This window comes from Colossoma macropomum, unplaced genomic scaffold, assembly GCF_904425465.1.
Source record: "Colossoma macropomum unplaced genomic scaffold, Colossoma_macropomum, whole genome shotgun sequence".
Taxonomy (NCBI): domain Eukaryota; kingdom Metazoa; phylum Chordata; class Actinopteri; order Characiformes; family Serrasalmidae; genus Colossoma; species Colossoma macropomum.
In genome coordinates, this window is record NW_023494995.1 from 109,584 (window position 1) to 133,208 (window position 23,625).

The 23,625-nt window shown below is 37.8% G+C and overlaps 1 protein-coding gene across 16 annotated transcripts; it reads left to right on the forward strand.

Annotated features, from left to right (window-relative positions):
- LOC118800786 (NLR family CARD domain-containing protein 3-like) lies at window positions 1-23,485 on the forward strand. 16 transcript variants are annotated; one of them, XM_036560915.1, is made up of 17 exons: window positions 2-131; window positions 6,495-6,574; window positions 6,660-6,776; window positions 7,462-7,578; window positions 7,729-7,845; window positions 8,004-8,120; window positions 10,476-10,592; window positions 10,745-10,861; window positions 11,320-11,436; window positions 11,595-11,711; window positions 12,761-12,877; window positions 13,036-13,152; window positions 15,579-15,633; window positions 16,101-16,302; window positions 16,498-18,274; window positions 22,806-22,980; window positions 23,369-23,485. In XM_036560915.1, the coding sequence occupies exons 2-17, from the start codon at window positions 6,522-6,524 to the stop codon at window positions 23,375-23,377; spliced, it is 3,441 nt and encodes a 1,146-aa protein (XP_036416808.1). In that variant the 5' UTR covers window positions 2-131; window positions 6,495-6,521; the 3' UTR covers window positions 23,378-23,485. The 16 variants fall into 16 exon arrangements, with proteins under 16 accessions (XP_036416814.1, XP_036416808.1, XP_036416812.1 ...); XM_036560919.1 differs by lacking the exon at window positions 6,660-6,776; XM_036560921.1 differs by lacking the exons at window positions 6,660-6,776; window positions 7,462-7,578 and having other exon boundaries at window positions 1-131.
- The last annotated feature ends 140 nt before the right edge of the window (window positions 23,486-23,625 follow it).

A 23,625-nucleotide genomic window follows, 5' to 3' on the forward strand; every position in this document is an offset into this window, starting at 1 on the left:
CCTGTAAGGAACACCAGCACGACCTCCTGCGGCATCAAATAGATCCAGTACAAACCAATTAAAGTGAATCTTTAGCAGCGTCGATTCTGTGAAGAGAGGATCAGAAACAGCGTTTGGAGAGAAGAACAGAGGTAATTACTGAAGTTTATCAGCCTGAGTTTAGTTTATGATGTGATGATGAAGCTGTTTCAGACACTGAGAGCAGAAAAATAACTTTTAGGTGAAGTGATGAAGGAGACGGACCGCTTCTGTGGGCGGGGCTCTCTTTTATATCTGATCGCTGCGTGTAAAACGGTTAATCCTCTCTAATGATCGTTGTTTTCATCCAAGACCAGCAGCTCCAACTCGGTTTAGGTGTGAAATGTATCGCTGTGTCTGAAACCGCGGAACGCGTTGATTTCTACGGGCTGCTGCGCCTCAGTGAGAGCTCAGGGACCGTCTACAAACTACACTACAGTGAAGACGCTCAGCGGGAAAAAGCGCTCAGCACTGTATTATATTAACACTCAGCCTTATGAGCCTCAGTAGACCTTTCAGCAGATCACAGATCAGCAGTTAGAGGGTTTAGAAAAGGCTGTAATTATAATTATTACTTTGTTAACACAAATAAACTGTTTGTAATGAAAAGCTCTCCAATGTATGACTTGTATTTACAAAATTGTTGGACTTGCTTGACTGAATTAGTTCCTCCATGTTGTAAACAAAAAGAGTTCTGAATTATTTCTATACGGTTAATGAATTGCAGCTCCTGCTGGGTGAAAATCAGAGTCAGATCTGAAAGACTCGTCTCTCTACGTCACTGATTGTATCAGCTTCTAAAAAATATCAGCTGCACCAAAACACGTAATAATACATTTTGAAAACAGGATTTATGATCTAATTTTGACAACGTCGGAATGTTTAATTTGAATTCTCCAAAAACAACTGTAAATTCAGCTCACATGATGTACCAAAACTCCTATAGTTGCAAATGTAACTGCTGCCGAACTCCAGTGACTCCAGTGAGTTTTGAGTGAATTAATTTCAGCAGCAGACAAACTGCTGGTTGTCCAAGTGGTGCTCAGAAAACAATGTGGGCTTTGTAGATAAAGAGTCTGTTTTTGAGGGGAAAGCTTGGTCTTTTGAGTCGGAAAGGGAGGGGGCTGCTCTCATTCCCTTCAGCATAGCTCATAGTCACTCAGATAGTCATGAGTGTAGGAGTCAGTCGCTGACAAACCAAGGCTGAGGCCAGCAGACAAACAGGCTAAACCAACCGTCTACTAGCTGTCTTGAGACGCCACATAGGTTCCACCCAGTTGAGACTGTCTGTTCACCTGAATAAAACAAAACATCAAAACTATTTAATCAATATCAGACCAGTTAAACCAAATTGCAATGACAGCATCTTTGGTCTAAAACTGGGGCGGTTTAACATAAAATGTCTATGTCTAAACATCTAAACATTACATCGTCGTTGTATTATTACTAATAATTTGTTGAATTATTATTGCTCATGATTTTGATGCTCTGTGTCTCACAGAAACGTAGATTAGAACAGATGAATTCTTTGGTCTAAATGAAGCCCCCCATAGGTTAAAGTTATGTGCATAGCCCTTGTTTAAGCAGCTGACGAGGAGGTATAGCAACCTTTTAGACAACAGGCATGAACCAGAAAGCAGGCTACAAATTCTCCTCTTTCAACATTCTTTTTCTGTAAGTGATCGAGGAACAAATAGTTCATTTTACACTAATTACAATCTACATCTACGTTCTTACAGGAATTTGCTTACTTTCTCTCAAGTTCAATAACGCTCTCAAACAAAGTAAGAATTGTTGAAGATTTTAATATCCACTTTGATAAACCACAGGATCCACTAAGGTATTTATATCTATCTTAGACTCTGTAGGTCTCACTCAAAATATAAAGGGCCCACTCACTGTTGAAACCACACTCTTGACTTAATTCTGACCTTTGGTGTAAACATAGATCATTAGCCGTTCTCCCTCAGAGCACAGCAGTCTCAGATCATTACCTGATCTCATATGAAATTTGCTTTAGTCGTAATGCTTGTTTAACACTGTGCTATTGTGTTAAGTGGAATATAACATCCTTCACAGCTAGAGGTTTTATCAGAAACCTCCCAGATCTATCATCTTCTAACAGCTGTCCGTCTGAACCTACTGAATTAGATACTATGACCAAGTGCATAAAGGATACTTTTTTCTACTCTAAATAATGTGCCACAATTCCAAAAGTAAAACTTATTACAGACCTATTTCAAACCTTCCCTTTATGTCAAAGATTTTGGAAAAACAACTATTTGCATAGGAATTACATACATGAAAAATAGTACAGAGACAGCAAAAATTGTTAGCAATCTCTTATTATTCTCTGACCAAGGAAGTGTATCTTTGCTGGTTTTGCTTGATCTTAGTGCAGCATTTGATATGATAGTCCATTCTTTCTTATAAGACAGGCTAGAAAACCCTGTAACAGTAACAGGAACAGCTCTTTCCTGGTTCAGGGCTTACCTGACTGATCGCTATCAGTTTGTGAATTTAAACAGTGAATCTCCTGTTCTTACAGAAGTATGGTGTTCCACAAGGCTCTGTTTTAGGACTTCTATTATTAACAGTATATATATTCTACCGATGGGTACTAATATCAGTAAACACGGCATCAATTTCCACTGCTATGCCAATGCATTTATTACCTCAAGGTAGCAAAAGCATTCACAAGCTTCAGTTAGTCCAGAACGCTGCAGACAGAGTCTCACAAGAACCAGAAAGTTTGACCATATCAGCCCAGTTTTATCAAACATACACTGGTTGTTAATTATATTCTGCATTCAGTATAAAATTCTTTTACTGACATATGAAGCTCTAAACCTGAGTGAACTCAGTACCTGAGTGAACTTAGTACTTGAGTGAACTTCTCTCTTATTGTGAACCATCACGCCTACTTAGATCACAAGGTGCCGCTCACTAATAGTACCTAGAATTAATAAAGTCAGCCATTTCATACAAAGACATTTCATACAAAGCCCCCCAGCTTTGGAATAATCTTCCAGTCAGTGTTTGGGACTCAGATACAGACTCAATCCTAAAAATCCTACTGGGCTAAAATCCTACTTGTTTAGCTGAGCCTTTGGTAATTAGTTTTCCCTGTTACATAAAAGGTGCAGATCTGGGGGTTCATGCACTTTGTCAACACTGTAATCTGTGATCAGTCACTCTTTACAGCACTAACTCTCTGTGTTTTCTTTGCCGAGTTGAACAGCTGCCCATCCTGTGCATCTGATGCTGTTGCTTCTTCTGCCTTGATCGAGTGTTCACTGCTCACCTACCTTCTGGACCGGTTTGACCACCATGGATCTTCTTGCTGTACAACACTGTGCAAACCTCACCTGCATTAACTGACCCTCCTGATGATACTGCATGCACTGACTCAAACTGTTTAATCAGAGCTATCGCTTCACCTGCTTTTCCTTTTCCTGTATTTCAATATTTTACATTAATGTTAAAACTTTCTCTGTTCTATTTTACTTGTGTTATTGTGTTGCTATCCAGTGTCAATCAGAGGAGGATGGTTTCCCCTTTTGAGTCTTAGTTCCTCTCAAGGTTTCTTCCTCTTGCTTTTAGGCAGTTTTCCTTGCCACTGTCACCCTTGGCGACACTCATGGGGACTTGGACCCAGATTGTTTTATAAAGCTGCTTTGTGACAACGGCTGATATAAAAAGTGCTGTATAAATAAACTTTGACTTGATTATCAAATGGAACCTTCTGACAACATAACCTACTAATTTAAACGTTTTAAGACTATTTTCACCAAAAATGACTGAATAATAAGGTTGACACCTGGGTAACAGGGTTGAACTTATTCCCTAATAAGTTGATATTAATATAGTTACAAAACATATAATGCATACAACATAGAGCTGAAGGGAAAGTTTAAACAGTGTTTTAATAAACATTTTCATTAAAATCTTTGTTTCAAGCCACTTTCATTTTATTTTCATTTTAAAATAATTAAGGGTTAAAAATGGGTAACAGGGTTGCAAATTTAGCCTAAAATAAGCAGCATTCAGGAGTGGTTAGCTTGACAGGTTGCACATGTTGATTGCAAGTTACTAATAACCATATAGTTTACAACCCAAAAATATTAGGACACTGTGCAAATGTAAAAAAAACGTGCAAAGATATGCAAATCCTGCATTTAAGTACTACATGGGAATGATATTTAAACCCTATATTTAATTACAAAGACAATGTGTCATGTATTAAAACTGAGAAATTTTACTGTTTTTGAAAAATATATGCCTATTTTGAATTTGATGCAGTACAAAGACATTACAGCTCAGAGAGGGATAGTGAACAGCAGGGCTGCTGAAGATCAGAGGACCACAGCACTCTGTATGTTTGTACTGTATGTGACAGTGTAGTTCTGAAACATAACCCATCTTAGCTCTGTTCTTGTCCAACTTTCCCTTCTTATTTACCTTCCAGAAATAGCATCTTTGTTTATTCTAGTGGGGAAATCTGGAAGTCTGTGCCGGCTTTTGGCCATCATTCAAATTCAAACATTGTATTCAAACCATTTGCTGTGAGTGGGTTGAGAATCCTACTGAAAAGACTTGGGGCCATATTGCAGAAGCTTCTTAAATCTGAAATCTTATCTGTTTATTCACCATGACAACTTTAATTAGGACTGAATTTAAGACAGAAGCTATTACAGATCTTAAGTTCACAATCTTGTCCATTAACTCCAGATAAGAAAACAGTGTTACACAAACATTCTAACTAGACTAAATTTACTTTAATTCTGTTAACTTTAAGATAAACTCCAGAGGGTCTTAACTTCTGTTTTAACTGTCTGTTTCTATTATTTTATGTACTGACCGACATCATAGTTCACTATAACTAGCATAATGACGTGAAAACTGTACTCTGACCCGTTTTTTTTTTTTTTAACAGCGTTTTAAAAGCCCAGACGCTGCAGACACGAACTACTAACCATGAGTTAATGTTGATGAAAAGTCATCAGATACACTATTACAGAGATGGTGGTGAATAATGAGGAGACAGAGCTGAACATGTGTCTGTTTATTAGGAGGAATAACTTTAGCGCACTCGGCTAAAGTGTTTGAGAAACTGAAACCATAGAGCGGCGTCGCTCTGATAAACGGCACAAAGCGCTCTGACAGCTCCTTAACTTTCAGTTTATCACGCTTTAGTTTTGTTTGACCTGTGATTTACATCAGTAATGATAGCTAGCTGCCCGGCTAACTAGCTTGATTACTTTGATTACGTGTTTACGTTTCAGCTGTGCGCATATGGTCGGTTGCTAGGTAACAGACATGACAGTTGATAACTTCAATTTCAACTTCAATCGAGTAAGTTAAGATTTCTTAACTTGAGAAGATGCTGTAAAATAAGATTCTTAAATCAAGATAAGATTTGCTTCTATAATATGAATTTGTGAAAATTCTTACCTTGACCTGTGAAATTTTAAGTTGAGACCAAAAGATAAGAAATGAGATGATTATTATACATTTTACATTTACAAAGATATTTTACATTTACATTTACAGCATTTAGCAGACACTCCTATCCAGAGTGACTTACAAAAAGTGCTTTGTCTATCTGGAGAAATTATCTTTGCTAGTTTCCAATAGGTTAGAGAGAAAGCCAATCCTGAGCTCAGATACTGCTAGAAACAAAAAGTCACTGTTGATAACCAGAGAAAAAGGAACAGAGTGGAACACAAAACAGTGCAATACAATACAATACATTTCAATAAGTGCAGTACAATACATTACAATCGATACTTAATTCAGTGCTCATTTCAGTGCTGTATAAAGAGATGTGTCAGTCTGTGTTTGAAGACAGCGAGAGACTCTGCTGTTCGGACAGCCAGTGGGAGTTCGTTCCACCACCTGGGTGCCAGCACAGAGAACAGTCTTGATGCTTGTCTTCCGCGCGCCTTGAAGGATGGCGGGTCAATCCGAACGTAGCAGTGGGATGATGTGGCTGAACTTATGTAGATTGACGACGAGCCGTCCTGCTGCATTCTGGATGAGTTGCAGAAGCTTGATGGCCTCATAGGAAGACCAGCCAAGAGCCAGTTGCAGTAGTCAAGCCTTGAGATGACAAGAGACTGAACTAGGACCTGGGTGGCCTCTCGAGTGAGGAAGGGTCGGATCCTCCTCATTTTATCAGCCTTGTGACTGATAGACCAGCCTCTACAATTCACACCTTTGGCTAACCTGAAACTAGTAACTACAGTTAAGCACCAGGTTGCACAAGACAGCCTTGTGACTAACAGAGTCAAAGCTAAAGAAAGTCTCAACTCAGAGCCCAACTTTACCATCAGAAAGATGATTGTCAATTAGAAAACGAGGAGAGACAGAAAATAGAACTGTGTTCAAGAGAACAGCTTTCACATGAAGCGCATATGTAGACTCAACTGTGTGTGTGTGTGTGTGTGTGTATGTGTGTGTGTGTGTGTTTTCAGGATTCAGTGTGATCTGAAGGAGGAGAGATGTCCTCCAAAATGAGTCTCTCTGAGGAACAGGGCACACAGGAAGCTGAGAGGTGAGAGAATAATGTGATCTGGTGTGAAGTGAGTTTGTTCTCTAGTTCACCACCATGTAAGACAGTTTGTCTGATTGTGTTTTAGGCTGAATCAGTGTAAGAGATCTGACTCACCTGAACCCAGCTGTGTGTCCATGAAGAGTGACTGGTCAATGAGCAGAATATTAGGGTTTAGAGATGGTCATAGATCTACTAAGTTCAGGTAAGAATGGTGTGAAACTGAAGAGTGAGATTATAAGACACTCCTACTTTCTCTCTGAACTCCAGTGTTCTTGAAGGGAAAATGGCTCAAAGGCTTGAAGTTTCTGAGATCATAAAGATCATAAAAGTGATACTTATTTCATATTTCTTTATTTTGTGTAATAGAGAACATTACATGGTTCACACACACACACATACAAACACACACACACACACACAAACACACACACACACACACACATACTCAGACATACACTTTAAGTTAATTATATTTGAAGAGAAAACATTTTTCCTTTTGACCTTCGAAATACGTCCGACAAATTTTAATGGCAAAGAGATTTTTCTCTTTTTTTGACCCGATTTTGTTGTACACAAGTATGTTCACACACACACACACACACACGCACACACACACAGACTGGATGAAGGTGAGAGATCTGACTCACCTGAACTCAGCTCTGTGTCCATGAAGAGCGACAGGTCAGAGGACAGACTTATAGATTTCAGAGATGATAACAGATCTACTGAGTTCAGGTCAGAATGATGTGAAAATCTCCAAAATGAGTTTCTCTGAGGAACAGGACACACAGGAAGCTGAGAGGTGAGAGAATAATGTGATCTGGTGTGAAGTGAGTTTGTTCTCTAGTTCACCACCATGTAAGACAGTTTGTCTGATTGTGTTTTAGGCTGAATCAGGGTAAGAGATCAGACTCACCTGAACCCAGCTGTGTGTCCATGAAGAGTGACCAGTCAATGGGCAGAATAATAGGGTTCAGAAATCGTCACAGATCTACTAAGTTCAGGTAAGAATGGTGTGAAACTGAAGAGTGAGATTATAAGATACTCCTACTTTCTCTCTGAACTCCAGTGTTGTTGATGGGAAAATGGTTCAAAGTTTGTTCTCTAGTTCACCACCATGTAAGACAGTTTGTCTGGTATTGTTTGTGTTTTAGACTGAATCAGGGTAAGAGATCTGACTCACCTGAACCCAGCTGTGTGTCCATGAAGAGTGACCAGTCAGAGGACAGAGATATAAACTTCAGAAGTGATAACAGATCTGCTAAGTTCAGGTAAGAACGATGTGAAAATCTCCAAAATGAGTCTCTCTGAGGAACAGGACACACAGGAAGCTGAGAGGTGAGAGAATAATGTGATCTGGTGTAAAGTGAGTTTGTTCTCTAGTTCACCACCATGTAAGACAGTTTGTCTGGTATTGTTTGTGTTTTAGGCTGAATCAGGGTAAGAGATCTGACTCACCTGAACCCAGCTGTGTGTCCATGAAGAGTGACTGGTCAATGAGCAGAATATTAGGGTTCAGAGATGGTCATAGATCTACTAAGTTCAGGTAAGAATGGTGTGAAACTGAAGAGTGAGATTATAAGATACTCCTACTTTCTCTTTGAACTCCAGTGTTCTTGAAGGGAAAATGGCTCAAAGGCTTGAAGTTTCTGAGATCATAAAGATCATAAAAGTGATACTTCTTTCATATTTCTTTATTCTGTGTAATACAGATCATTACATGGTTCACACACACACACACATACAAACACACACACATACAAACACACACATACTCAGACATACACTTTAAGTTAATTATATTTGAAGAGAAAACATTTTTCCTTTTGACCTTCGAAATACTTCCTACAAATTTTAACGGCAAAGAGATTTTTCTCTTTTTTTGACCCAATTTTGTTGTACACAAGTATGTTCACACACACACACACACACACACACGCAGAAAATTTTCAGGTCATTTCTGGTACTGCTTGTGTCAGACTGGATGAAGGTGAGAGATCTGACTCACCTGAACTCAGCTGTGTGTCCATGAAGAGCGACAGGTCAGAGGACAGACTTATAGATTTCAGAGATGATAACAGATCTACTGAGTTCAGGTAAGAATGATGTGAAACTGAAGAGTGAGATTATAAGACACTCCTACTTTCTCTTTGAACTCCAGTGTTCTTGAAGGGAAAATGGCTCAAAGGCTTGAAGTTTCTGAGATCATAAAGATCATAAAAGTGATACTTCTTTCATATTTCTTTATTCTGTGTAATACAGATCATTACATGGTTCACACACACACACATACAAACACACACACACACACAAACACACACACACACATGCAGAAAATCTTCAGGTCATGTCTGGTACTGTTTGTGTCAGACTGGATGAAGGTGAGAATAATAGGGTTCAGAAATCGTCACAGATCTACTAAGTCTACTAAGTCTTCAAACACATGTAACCTGAAAATTCTAGCAGAGCACACACACACACACACACACACACACACACTCTGTGTTACTGTACTTAACTGTTATTTTGGAACATTTATACTCGTGTTTTACTGAAATTACATCACTTTTTCTGGTCAGTAAGTGAAGTTCATCTACATCTGTCTTTATTGTTTTCAATAAAGCATCCAACCAAATTTATAATAGTATAAAATGAAACTGCACACAGCTAATATTTTTGAGTGATTAATAATTCCTAATTGTTCTGTTTAATCCTAATTATCTTCACATCCATCATTTTGAGATCCTTCTTGCTTTTTGCTAAACAAAACCATATTTTTTCATGGTCTAACAGGCCTCTATTTTAAAGAGGAGCTGGAGCACAGCATTATTCATAGCTACATACTAATCAGATATAACAGCCATGGTAATAGGTAATAACATTTCTATACTGAATATGTATAAAAAAGTATGTCATAGTTTTTTTTTCTGTTAATAACGTTCATTTTTTTGTTTTTATATTGAGATATTGACCTTAAGGTGTCATGAGAACACAATGTACTGTATTTACCCTGTTTTACATGTAAATTGCTGTGTGTAGGCTGTGGGGGATGTGATTGGGAAAGATGTAATAATAATGTCAACAGAAAATGGAATAAATTGAAAGTGTTAGCAGTCATTTGTGGATTTAGCTGTAAATCTCTACCTCACCAGAGCAGTCATCAGTTTCCTCTCTCTCCTAAATGTTGTGTATTGGCTGTAAACATGAGTTAAATCTTCCATGAATACACACACAATTTCACACCAAGTATTTCTTTATTAATCCTGGTTTCTGAGTGGGCAATGGGAACGTTGCTGACCTGTGTTTGTGTGTATGCACTGTTTATAACTGAGTCCTCAGGACTCAGAGAGAGGAAGTTTAGGGAGTTCAATCAGTTTCACTGTTTAATCTCTTTTCTTTTAGGTAATATCCAATAACATGTACACACACTCTCCACTACCTGCTTTGTGATGAGTGTTTATACTTAACCTTCATCGTCTCCTCTCTGTTTTGTATAATGTGCTGCCTCTACATCATACAGACAGTCCTGATTATGGAGCTGAATCTCGGACAGCCGTCAGTCACTGAATCAGTGTTAAAGAGTAACTCCACCCTGACCTTTTTTTCATTGACAGCTGAAATGCACGGCTCTGTAATTATTAAATATACCAGCTTTGCTTAAAATTTGAACACATCTTTCCAAACTGTAGAGTGACTGGTGAATGAGCAGAATATTAGGGTTCAGAGATGGTCACAGATCTACTAAGTTCAGGTAAGAATGGTGTGAAACTGAAGAGTGAGATTATAAGATACTCCTACTTTCTCTCTGAACTCCAGTGTTGTTGATGGGAAAATGGTTCAAAGTTTGTTCTCTAGTTAACCACCATGTAAGACAGTTTGTCTGGTATTGTTTGTGTTTTAGACTGAATCAGGGTAAGAGATCAGACCCACCTGAACCCAGCTGTGTGTCCATGAAGAGTGACCAGTCAGAGGACAGAGATATAAACTTCAGAGGTGATAACAGATCTGCTAAGTTCAGGTAAGAAAGATGTGAAAATCTCCAAATTGAGTCTCTCTGAGGAACAGGACACACAGGAAGCTGAGAGGTGAGAGAATAATGTGATCTGGTCTAAAGTGAGTTTGTTCTCTAGTTCACCACCATGTAAGACAGTTTGTCTGATTGTGTTTTAGACTGAATCAGGGTAAGAGATCTGACTCACCTGAACCCAGCTGTGTGTCCATGAAGAGTGACTGGTCAATAGGCAGAATAATAGGGTTCAGAAATCGTCACAGATCTACTAAGTTCAGGTAAGAATGGTGTGAAACTGAAGAGTGAGATTATAAGACACTCCTACTTTCTCTTTGAACTCCAGTTTTCTTGAAGGGAAAATGGCTCAAAGGCTTGAAGTTTCTGAGATCATAAAGATCATAAAAGTGATACTTCTTTCATATTTCTTTATTCTGTGTAATACAGATCATTACATGGTTCACACACACACACACACACACACACATACAAACACACATACACACACACACACATACAAACACACACATACTCAGACATACACTTTAAGTTAATTATATTTGAAAGAGAAAACATTTTTTCTTTTGACCTTCGAAATACTTCCTACAAATTTTAATGGCAAAGAGATTTTTCTCTTTTTTTGACCCGATTTTGTTATACACAAGTATGTTCACACACACACACACACACACACACATGCAGAAAATTTTCAGGTCATGTCTGGTACTGTTTGTGTCAGACTGGATGAAGGTGAGAGATCTGACTCACCTGAACTCAGCTGTGTGTCCATGAAGAGTGACCGGTCAGAGGACAGACTTATAGATTTCAGAGATGATAACAGATCTACTGAGTTCAGGTAGGAATGATGTGAAAATCTCCAAAATGAGTCTCTCTGAGGAACAGGACACACAGGAAGCTGAGAGGTGAGAGAATAATGTGATCTGGTGTGAAGTGAGTTTGTTCTCTAGTTCACCACCATGTAAGACAGTTTGTCTGATATTGTTTGTGTTTTAGACTGAATCAGGGTAAGAGGTCAGACCCACCTGAACCCAGCTGTGTGTCCATGAAGAGTGACCAGTCAATGGGCAGAGATATAGACTTCAGAGGTGATAACAGATCTACTAAGTTCAGGTAAGAAAGGTGTGAAACTGAAGAGTGAGATTATAAGATACTCCTACTTTCTCTTTGAACTCCAGTGTTCTTGAAGGGAAAATGGCTCAAAGGCTTGAAGTTTCTGAGATCATAAAGATCATAAAAGTGATACTTCTTTCATATTTCTTTATTCTGTGTAATACAGATCATTACATGGTTCACACACACACACACACACACACACACACATACAAACACACACACACACACACACACACATACAAACACACACATACTCAGACATACACTTTAAGTTAATTATATTTGAAGAGAGAACATTTTTCCTTTTGACCTTCAAAATACTTCCTACAAATTTTAATGGCAAAGAGATTTTTCTCTTTTATTGACCCGATTTTGTTGTACACAAGTATGTTCACACACACACACACACACACACACATACAAACACACACACACATGCAGAAAATTTTCAGGTCATGTCTGGTACTGTTTGTGTCAGACTGGATGAAGGTGAGAATAATAGGGTTCAGAAATCGTCACAGATCTACTAAGTCTACTAAGTCTTCAAACACATGTAACCTGAAAATTCTAGCAGAGCACACACACTCACTCACACACACACACACACACACACACACACACACACACACACTATGTTGCTGTACTTAACTGTTATATTGGAACATTTATACTCGTGTTTTACTGAAATTACATCACTTTTTCTGGTCAGTAAGTGAAGTTCATCAACATCTGTCTTTATTGTTTTCAATAAAGCATCCAACCAAATTTATAATAGTGTAAAATGAAACTGCACACAGCTAATATTTTTGAGTGATTAATAATTCCTAATTGTTCTGTTTAATCCTAGTTATCTTCACGTCCATCATTTTGAGATCCTTCTTGCTTTTTGCTAAACAAAACCATATTATTTCATGGTCTAACAGGCCTCTATTTTAAAGAGGAGCTGGAGCCCAGCAGTATTCATAGCTACATACTAATCAGATATAACAGCCATGGTAATAGGTAACAACATTTGTATAGTTTGTCTGGTATTGTTTGTGTTTTAGACTGAATCAGGGTAAGAGATCAGACCCACCTGAACCCAGCTGTGTGTCCATGAAGAGTGACCTGTCAATGGGCAGAATTATAAACTTAAGAGATGGTCACAGATCTACTAAGTTCAGGTAAGAACAATGTGAAAATCTCCAAATTGAGTCTCTCTGAGGAACAGGACACACAGGAAGCTGAGAGGTGAGAGAATAATGTGATCTGGTGTAAAGTGAGTTTGTTCTCTAGTTCACCACCATATAAGACAGTTTGTCTGATATTGTTTATGTTTTAGACTGAAAAAAGATAAGAGATCAGACCCACCTGAACCCAGCTGTGTGTCCATGAAGAGTGACTGGTCAATGAGCAGAATAATAGGGTTCAGAAATCGTCACAGATCTACTAAGTTCAGGTAAGAATGATGTGAAACTGAAGAGTGAGATTATAAGATGCTCCTACTTTCTCTCTGAACTCCAGTGTTCTTGAAGGGAAAATGGCTCAAAGGCTTGAAGTTTCTGACAGACAAACAAACAGAAGCAGCACAGTGATAAAAATGTTTCACTCCATTCTTAGTTCATTATTCTGTAAAATATATAACCTTACATGCAAAATAACAATATAACATATTTAATAGCACGAGTCTTCAAACACATGTAACCTGAAAATTCTAGCAGAACACACACACACACACACACACACACACACACACACTCACTCACACACACACACACACACTCACCTATACACACACACACACACACTGTGTTACTGTACTTAACTGTTATTTTGGAACATTTATACTCGTGTTTTACTGAAATTACATCACTTTTTCTGGTCAGTAAGTGAAGTTCATCTACATCTGTCTTTATTGTTTTCATTAAAGCATCCAACCAAATTTATAATAGTGTAAAATGAAACTGCACACAGCTAATATTTTTGAGTGATTAATAATTCCTAATTGTTCTGTTTAATCCTAGTTATCTTCATGTCCATCATTTTGAGATCCTTCTTGCTTTTTGCTAAACAAAACTATATTATGTCATGGTCTAACAGGCCTCTATTTTAAAGAGGAGCTGGAGCCCTGCAGTATTCATATCAACATACTAATCAGATATAACAGCCATGGTAATAGGTAATAACATTTCTATACTGAATATGTATAAAAAAAGTATGTCATTGGATTTTCTGTTAATAACGTTCATTTCTTTGTTTTTAAACTGACATATTAACCTTTAGGTGTCATGAGAACACAATGTACTGTATTTACCCTGTTTTACATGTAAATTGCTGTGTGTAGGCTGTGGGGGATGTGATTGGGAAAGATGTAATAATAATGTCAACAGAAAATGGAATAAACTGAAAGTGTTAGCAGTCATTTGTGGAATTAGCTGTAAATCTCTACCTCACCAGAGCAGTCATCAGTTTCCTCTCTCTCCTAAATCTTGTGTATTGGCTGTAAACATGAATTAAATTTTGTTATATAAATCCTGAGTGGGCGATGGGAACGTTGCTGACCTGTGTTTGTGTGTGTGCACTGTTTATAACTGAGTCCTCAGGACTCAGAGAGAGGAAGTTTAGGGAGTTCAATCAGTTCCACAGTTTAATCTCTTTTCTTTTAGGTAATGTCCAATAACATGTACACACACTCTCCACTACCTGCTTTGTGATGAGTGTTTATACTTAACCTTCATCGTCTCCTCTCTGTTTTGTATAATGTGCTGCCTCTACATCATATAGACAGTCCTGGTTATGGAGCTGAATCTCAGACAGCCGTCAGTCACTGAATCAGTGTTAAAGAGTAACTCCACCCTGACCTTTTTTCATTGACAGCTGAAATGCACGGCTCTGTAATTATTAAATATACCAGTCTTGCTTAAAATGTAAACATCTTTCCAAACTGTAAAAATATCATTTTTATCCTGGTCAGTTCCGCCTCTGCTGCGCCTCTCTGGTTCAACTCTGCTATAGGTGTGGATGACGTGTCTTGTATTAGAAGGTGGCTGTCATGGTTTTAGGGAATGTTGTACCGTTCAGTGCCTCTGCCGCTCGCTGCTAATCATTATCTGGCACTATGTTAACTCTTCAGCAGCTTGAGGTCTGTGGCTCATACTGTTAAGGCTGAAGATGCACTGCCTGATCAGAAACACCTTACCTTGTCAAAGATGGGGATGGTGGTAGAGAAAAATCGTCAGCCTCGTAAGACCTTGAAGTTGCAAAAGTGCCGTTTGATTGAGTCTCTCTCCATATTTTCTGGTAGCTAACATACACTAGTTCTAAAACCACAGCAGCCCCACCTTCAAACCCATACATCACTGCAGTGCCTCTCCCAGTGTTCCCATTTTTGAGCATTTTTCAAAGTTGAGCCAGGGGTAGCTGAAAATAGTGAGGTGTAGTTACTCTTTAAATTAACGTTAAAGCTTCAATGTTAACATCATTGATCTTTGACAGCATTTTAATCTGATGGTGATTCTGAATTAATACTGAAACAATGTTATTGATATTGACATTAATACAATGATTACTATATTGATAATGATATGTTATGTTGATAGAACACAATGCTGATACAACCTTGACGAAAATTATGATATTGATGGAAAATAAAAAAATGGATCAATATCGTCCTCATATCAGGTCACTTAGTGGATTTTCAGAACTCCACTGGGAACCACTGGGTGTTTTAATGACTGTAGAACTGTATATTAGGAGTATCTTCTAGAGTGTTAATAACTAAAAGTTGAAATGAATGTGTTGTAATATATGATACTGTCTTAAAAGTGCTGTTCATGTTTTCCACAAAATACAACCTATAAAATCAATATATTATTTGTCACACAGAGAACAGAAGGAGACATCAGAAACTACTAAGAGAAACATGGAGCTCTTATTCGAGGTGTGTGTAACTAAATGACAACACATCACTGTAAAAATGATTTCATTTGATATTTTCACTCTGCTTAATATTTCATTTTAGAGCAGTTTATTATTTAGGATAACAACAATTTACTTTTTTGCTTAGAAATGCATTTAATTGTGTAGTAACAGGCAGTGATTCTGCTTTATCTCTCATGTAATACAAAATCATATATTAATCTCTCAACTAACCTGAAAAAAACACAACAGAAAACAAAAAAAAACAACACATTTTTGGGAACGGGACATAAAAAGCTATGTTTTCATGTTTTTATGCTGTTTTTATTTTGCTTTTATTTATGTGAAGCACTTTGAGTTCGTGTATGAAATGTCTTATAAAAATAACCTTGCCTTATAAATATTATTATACCAAATATACATTGTAAATATCATGCTTTCATCATTCTTTCTAAACAAAACCATGTTATTGCACTGACCATCAATCAGGATCTGGAGCACAAAGTCATCTCTCTGGTAAAGAATCAGCTGAAGAGGTTTGTGAAGTTTCTGAGTCTGGATTACCCAGCATGCTCTGAGAGAGAAGTGGAGGATGAGGAGGATCAGAGTGTCAGAGAGGGAGCGCTGAAGATCACACTGCACGTCCTGAGGAACATGAACCAGACAGACCTCGCTAACACACTACAGACCAGTAAGAGATCATGTGATTATTGATTATAGACATTAGTTTAAAGAGTTCAAATTATCATAATAATATAGTGTCAATTTTAATTAATTTTTTGTGTTATATTATTTTTGTCATAATAATGACACAGATTGTCAGTATTATTGTCAGTATTTAATCTATTTATTCATTATTTATTGCTATTTGTCCTCTTTTTATTAGAACTGGCTCCTTCCTGTCATCTAAAGCTCAAATCCACACTGATGGAAAAATTTCAGAAAATTAATGAAGGACTCTCGAATCCTGAAATATCAACACTTCTGAATGAGATCTACACAGAGCTGTACGTCACAGAGGGCGGGAGTGGTGAGGTCAATAATGAACATGAGGTCAGACAGATTGAAACAACATCCAGGAGACCAGCAACACAGGAGACGCCCATCAAATGCAACGACATCTTTAAAGACAAACCCATCAGAACTGTGCTGACTAAAGGAGTCGCTGGAATTGGAAAAACAGTCTCTGTGCAGAAGTTCATTCTGGACTGGGCTGAAGGAAAAGCCAATCAGGATGTTCTCTTCATATTTCCACTTCCTTTTAGAGAGCTCAACTTGATGAAAACTAATACACTCTGTCTGGTGGATCTTCTACATCAGTTTTTCAAAGACACAAAAGAATTAAAACCCAGAGACTATGATCACTACAAAGTCATGTTCATCTTTGATGGTCTGGATGAATGTCGACTTCCTCTAGATTTCCAGAACAATAAGAGTGTATTTGATGTAACACAGTCAGCCTCAGTGGATGTGCTGCTGACAAACCTCATCAAGGGGAATCTGCTTCCCTCTGCTCTCCTATGGATAACTACTCGACCAGCGGCAGCCAGTCAGATCCCTCCTGACTGTATTAACCAGATAACAGAGGTACGAGGGTTCAGTGACCCTCAGAAAGAGGAATACTTCAGGAAAAGGATCAGTGATCAGAGCCTTGCTGAAAGAATCATTACACACATGAAGTCCTCAAGAAGCCTCTACATCATGTGCCACATCCCAGTCTTCTGCTGGATTGCAGCCACTGTTCTAGAGAGGATGTTGGGTGAAGCAGAGAGTGGAGAGATCCCCAAGACTCTGACTCAAATGTTCACACACTTCCTGATCTTTCAGATCAAACACAGCAGCCAAAAGTACCAAAGAGAAAGTGACATTGATCATAAACAGACTAGAAAGATGATTCTGGCACTGGGAAAACTGGCTTTCCAACAGCTGGAAAAAGGGAACCTGATCTTCTATGAGGAAGACCTGAGAGAGTGTGGCATTGATGTCAGAGAAGTGTCAGTGTACTCAGGAGTGTGTACTCAGATCTTCAGAGAGGAGTTTGGGCTGCACCTGGGGAAGGTTTTCAGCTTTGTGCATCTGAGTCTTCAGGAGTTTCTGGCTGCTTTATATGCATTTATGTCCTTCATCTCCAACAACAGAAGTGTGCTGCTACAGCAAACCACTGGATTTTCTGGTTTATTTAAAAAGACAACAATGTCTGATTTCCTCAAGACTGCAGTGGACAAGGCCTTACAGAGTGAGAATGGACACCTGGATCTTTTCCTCCGCTTCCTTCTGGGCCTCTCACTGGAGTCCAATCAGACTCTCTTACGAGGTCTAATGACACAGACAGGAAACAGCTCTCAGAGCAAAGAGGAAATAGTCGAGTACATCAAGGTGAAGATCAGGGAGAATCCCTCTCCAGAGAAAACAATCAGTCTGTTCCACTGTCTGAATGAACTGAATGATCGGTCTCTAGTGCAGGAAGTTCAAACATACCTGAACAGAGGAGGTTCCAGTGGTCTCCGTGGAGCTAAGCTCTCTCCTGCTCAGTGGTCAGCTGTGGCGTTTGTGATGCTGAATTCAGAAGAGGAGCTGGATGAGTTTGACCTGAGAAAATTTGACCCATCAGATGAATGTCTTCTGAGGCTGCTGCCAGTGGCCAAAGCATCTAGAAAAGTTGTGTGAGTATTTTGTTTTGTTGCACTGATGTATAATGATTTATTCATGTTTTCCTGTTTTTAACTATATGCATGTTTTGATCTGGATTTCTTTTTACTGAAAATATAAAATCATAAGCTGTGCAGTGAAATTAAATGTGTCCATATAGATTTTTTTATTTCACATAATATTCATTACTTTTTAAAAGCTTAGGCATGTGTAAGGACACATACATTTATGAAAATCTGTTGCAAACACATTATGGCATTTATATATTTGTCAACTCAACTCTCATTTATCAAATCTTTTAGCAACAAGAAAATCTAATGGGATTAAAATACAGTTGGGTGTTTAACAATAAAATTAAATGTAAAAAACAATAATTAATAGAATCTAAAATCACTTAAAAATCTTACATACAAATAGAAAAGTATCATTTAAATGAAACTCTCTCCAGTATGTGCTGTACTTTTACTCACCTTCCTCTACTGTTAACACTCTGCACTGACTGAACTGGACAGACTTGTTGGATATGACAGTAATAATCCCTGAACACAGTGAATCCCCAACAGCAGGAAATAAGAGAATAGATTTCCCTTCATAAACAGGATGCAGACTTTGTTTTGTTGATTTTCTTACTTAACGTAAGTTAACAAGTTAATGATTTAAAATATTCTCTACAGAAAACAAACATTTATTATTGATGAATTATTATTATTATTATAATTACAATAACATAATAATGACAATAATAATTATTATTTTTTATATAATAACTTCTTCTTTGATTACATCTGCATATTAACAAAACCTCAATATTTCATTATATTATTTGTTTGTTAGGAAAGATTATTGTGAATATCTATGTTTAATATTGGCCTCACAATTTTTGTTTGTATTTGTCATCACTCAGAGATGTGAACTTCAGCATTAAATGTTGTGTTTACAACATTTGGTCAGTGGAGCTAAACTATTTCAGCTCATTGTGAGTGAATATAACTCAAGGATTTGTGTGCGTGAGCGCGTTTAGGTGTGTGTTTGTGTGTGTGTGTGTTTGTGCGTGTGCGCATTTATGTGTGTGTTTGTGTGTGTGTTTATGTGTGTGTGGATGTGTTTCTGTGTGTGTTTGTGTGTGTGAGTGTTTGTGTGTGTGTGTGTGTGTGTGTGTACCTAATATTTTTTAAAAATGAAGTTATTTAAAAAGATAACATGCAGGATCATCTGAACGTGGCATGTTCCTCATAACTGTACCTGAACTCCTTTGTGAGATGTGATTAACGTCTCACAGTTTATCTTTGTGCTGTTCCAACAATCTGACCCTAAATATTCCTAAAACCAAACAACTGGTAGTTTGACTTTTGTAGAGGAGAAAAGGCTCCAAAGCTCATCATCCTGATCATTAAAGAGTAACTACACCCCACTGTTTTCAGCTGACTCCACTCCTGGCTGGGCTGCTGTGTTTATAGCTATCAGTAAATATGCAGAGACAGAATCAAAGGACACTTCTGCTACTTCAACATCTTACAGGGTTGGAGATTTTTCTCCACTACCGTCCCCATCTTCATCAAGAGAAGGTGTTTCTGATCAGGCGGTGCGTCTTGAGCCTTAACAGTATGAGCCACTGACTCAAACCACTGATGTAACATAGTGCTAGAAAATGAGAGGCAGAGGTGCAGAACGGTAGAACAAGACAGCTAGCTTCTAATGATCTGTTCAGCAGGTCCATATTCAATATAACCTGAGTCCAGATTTCTTAGATGTACTGAATTCTGAATTAATAAATAGACTTTCTTTGAACATGAAAAACATACTTCTATTAGGCCATAAGAAGGGTTGGGATAGCTACTGAAAAATTAGCAGTTAGCTACTTTGTAGCTACTTTCCTAAAATGTGTAGCCAGCTACAGTGTAGCTACTTTTCCAGAAAGAGTAGTGGCTACGTTTAGCTACTTTAAGAGCGCGATTGTCTGAATGTTTGTTAATCTCTACCTGATACACCAAACTGACAGTGTGAACAAGACACTGCATTTAATCATGTGCCAGACAGAATCATACAATTGAAAAACTGCAAATATACAAAAAGATAAAAACCAAAACCAAGACTAAAAAGTGTAACCAACAATGAAACTTACACAACCAAATGCATGATATCCAACAAAAATCTAGACAAAAGGCAAAGTCAATCATTCCAGGTTTTTCCTAACAAAAAATCAACAAACATAACTGAATATAAACCAGAGAATTAAGTGCAAAGCATTGTGAACTGTTGAAATAAAACTGCTCCAATTTAAATATTTCAGCAAGATACACCAATCAGCCATAACATTATGACCACCTCCTTGTTTCTACACTCATTGTCCATTTTATCAGAACCACTATATAGGTTCACTTTGTAGTTCTACAGTTACAGACTGTAGTCCATCTGTTTCTTTGCATACTTTGTTAGCCCCCTTTTACCCTATTCTTCAGTGGTCAGGACCCCCATGGACCTTCACAGAGCAGGTACTATTTGGGTGGTGGGTCATTCTCAGCATTGCAGTAACACTGATGTGGTGGTGGTGTGTTAGTGTGTGTTGCGCTGGTCTGAGTGGATCAGACACAGCAGTGCTGCTGGAGTTTTTAAACACCTCAGTGTCACTGCTGGACTGAGAATAGTCCACCAACCAAAAATATCCAGTCAACAGCGTCCTGTGACCACTGATGAAGGACTAGAGGATGACCAACACAAACTGTGCAGCAGCAGATGAGCTATCGTCTCTGACTTTACATCTACAAGGTGGGCCGACAAGGTAGGAGTGTCTAATAGAGTGGACAGTGAGTGGACACAGTGTTTATCAGTAAAAGGCTGGTTAAGCCTAAAGGCTAAAAACTACAATATCTATAAATACAGTAACTAAGATTTACCAATAATAACTAAAAAGAACACTTAATAACACGGTAAATGTGATGAGATGATATGTATGGAAAACATCCAGAACGGCGCTGATGTTGTCCCTCACTCTAGACTTCTATGGTTTCATATATTTGAGCGAGGCACTAGCAGAGTCATCTCTAGACATGACTCTGGGCACACGTTGGGCATCATCGGGGGCATAACGTTGGTTAGCTGATTTGCATACTGTGACACATCATCCACGCCTACAGCAGAGTTGAATCAGAGGTGGAACTGACCACGATAAAAATAATATTTTTACAGTTTGGAAAAATGTGTTTACGTTTTAAGTAAGGCTGGTATATATTATTGTTACAAAACAATGCATTTCAGTTATAAATGAAAAAAGGTGTTAGGGTGTAGTTACTCTTTAATAACCATGATATAAGTATCTGGCCACAATCATCTCAAATTACTTCATTATGTACATCATTAAATTACAAACAGGCTTTTCTGTTGCACCAGCTTAAAAAAATTGGAGTCTTGAGGCAGAGAATGTCACAGATTTATAGAGCTATGATAGAAAACATGCTCATCTTCTCCATCACTGTGTGGTTCAGGAACTGTGTGCTCTGCCTCAAAGATCATTGGTAGTAAACTGACAGACTCAGGGCTATTAAAGCAAGAAGCTCCCAGTTTCTTTGCACTGACTGTAAGATGGTTCATGAACTCTAAGCCACTTAAGAACACTTAAGACAGTATATAAACAAGCTTTAAAAGGCTTTGATAAAAAGTCAAATCAACAGAATTATTGTAATATTTTAGCAAGTTTTAAGTTTTAGTTTTAAAATCCTAAATGGTCTCATCTCTTTAGTGCTTGGACAGTTTGTATGTAAGGTCAAAAATAGGTCATCATGGGCAATTACAAGAGATGACTGCATAATATCATTTAGGAAAATTGCAAATGTGCTTTTGGTCAGTCTGGATTTTATTTTCATGCATCACTTGATTGCAAATGCTCGCCTTGCTGATTTAGAATATTTTACAATCATTGATTTATATTTTAAAAAATGAAAAAAGTAAAAGATCACTGGATACTCAAATCTGCCAATATAATTTTTAATTATATTATGTTTTGAAAACTTTTTGTGTTTTGGGGGTTTAGTTTAATGTGCGTTGTAATGAAGCATTTTGAAACATTGCTTTATGATTTTGTTTTTTTGTCTGTGTGAGACGCTTTGTTTAGTGTTTAATTTTGTTATTGATGTTGGACTAATTGCAGATTAACTTTCCATCAAAGTGGTGAGCCTCAACATATATAATACAATGAGTGTATATTTACAGAAATGAATGAAGTTGATAAGATAAAACATCAAACACACAGCAGTTTTGCAGTACTTTCACTCAAATACAGGTCAACCTAGATTAATAACTTACTACTTTCTGTATTTATTTGCATTTCATGCACTGTCCCAACTTCATAAAATTGGATTTGTACATTAGTGTGTGTCTGTGTGTGAGTGTTAGAGAAAAAGAGAGATTACAGCCATTAGTGTGTGTGTGGATTCTAAATTGTGTTTAGTGTGTAGTTTGTGTTTCTCATTTTTTTTTCATTTTATCTGCTGAACTGATGTTCTTGTTTGAGGTGTCAGTGTTTCTGATAGATCATCATTTTTCTCATAGGCTGTGGAGGTGTGATCTCACAGAGAAAAGCTGTGTAGATCTATCCTCAGCTCTCAGCTCAAACTCCTCAAGTCTGACAGAACTGGACCTGGGTTTCAATAAACTGCAGGATTCAGGAGTGAAGCTGCTCTCTGCTGGACTGAAGAGTCCACACTGTAAACTGGAGAAAACTGGAGTGAGATCATCACTTTCATTTGTCACTCACACACACACACTTTTTTATCTACTATTCTTTTTGCTGAGACTATTTTAGTGTAGGTGTGTGTGGTAGAGATCCTGCTTTTCTTCTGTATTTGTGTGAGATGTTTATGAATGTTAATAAAGATGGAAAAGAGAGTATGTACATTAGTGTGTGTGTGTGAGAGTATGTACATTAGTGTGTGTGTGTGTGAGAGAGAGTATGTACATTAGTGTGTGTGAGAAAGACAGAAAGTACATTGGTGTGTATATGTATGTTTTAATGATTGTTGTTTTTTTATCTGCTGAATTGATGTTCATGTTTGAGGTGACTCAGTTTTGAGGGTGTTCTGAGTGTTTCTGATGATCTATCATTTTTCTCTCAGGCTGTATAACTGTAATCTCACAGAGAAAAGCTGTGCAGTTCTGTCCTCAGTTCTCAGTTCAAACTCTTCAACTCTGAGAGAACTGAACCTGAGTGGGAATGAACTGCAGGATTCAGGAGTGAAGCTGCTCTCTGCTGGACTGAAGAATCCACTCTGTAAACTGGAGAAACTGGGGTGAGATCATCACTTTAACAGACATACACACAATTTTTGACCTGATATTCTTCTGTGTTTGTGTGTGTGTGAGATGATGTTTA

What these genes read in the sequence shown, in the direction of transcription:
- LOC118800786 (XM_036560915.1), top strand. Translation starts at nt 6,522, where the DNA reads ATGTCCTCCAAAATGAGTCTCTCTGAGGAACAGGGCACACAGGAAGCT. An exon ending in AACAGATCTGCTAAGTTCAG is followed by an intron (nt 7,846 to 8,003) that starts GTAAGAACGATG and finishes TTTGTGTTTTAG; the next exon opens with GCTGAATCAGGGTAAGAGAT. An exon ending in CACAGATCTACTAAGTTCAG is followed by an intron (nt 10,862 to 11,319) that starts GTAAGAATGGTG and finishes TGTTTGTGTCAG; the next exon opens with ACTGGATGAAGGTGAGAGAT.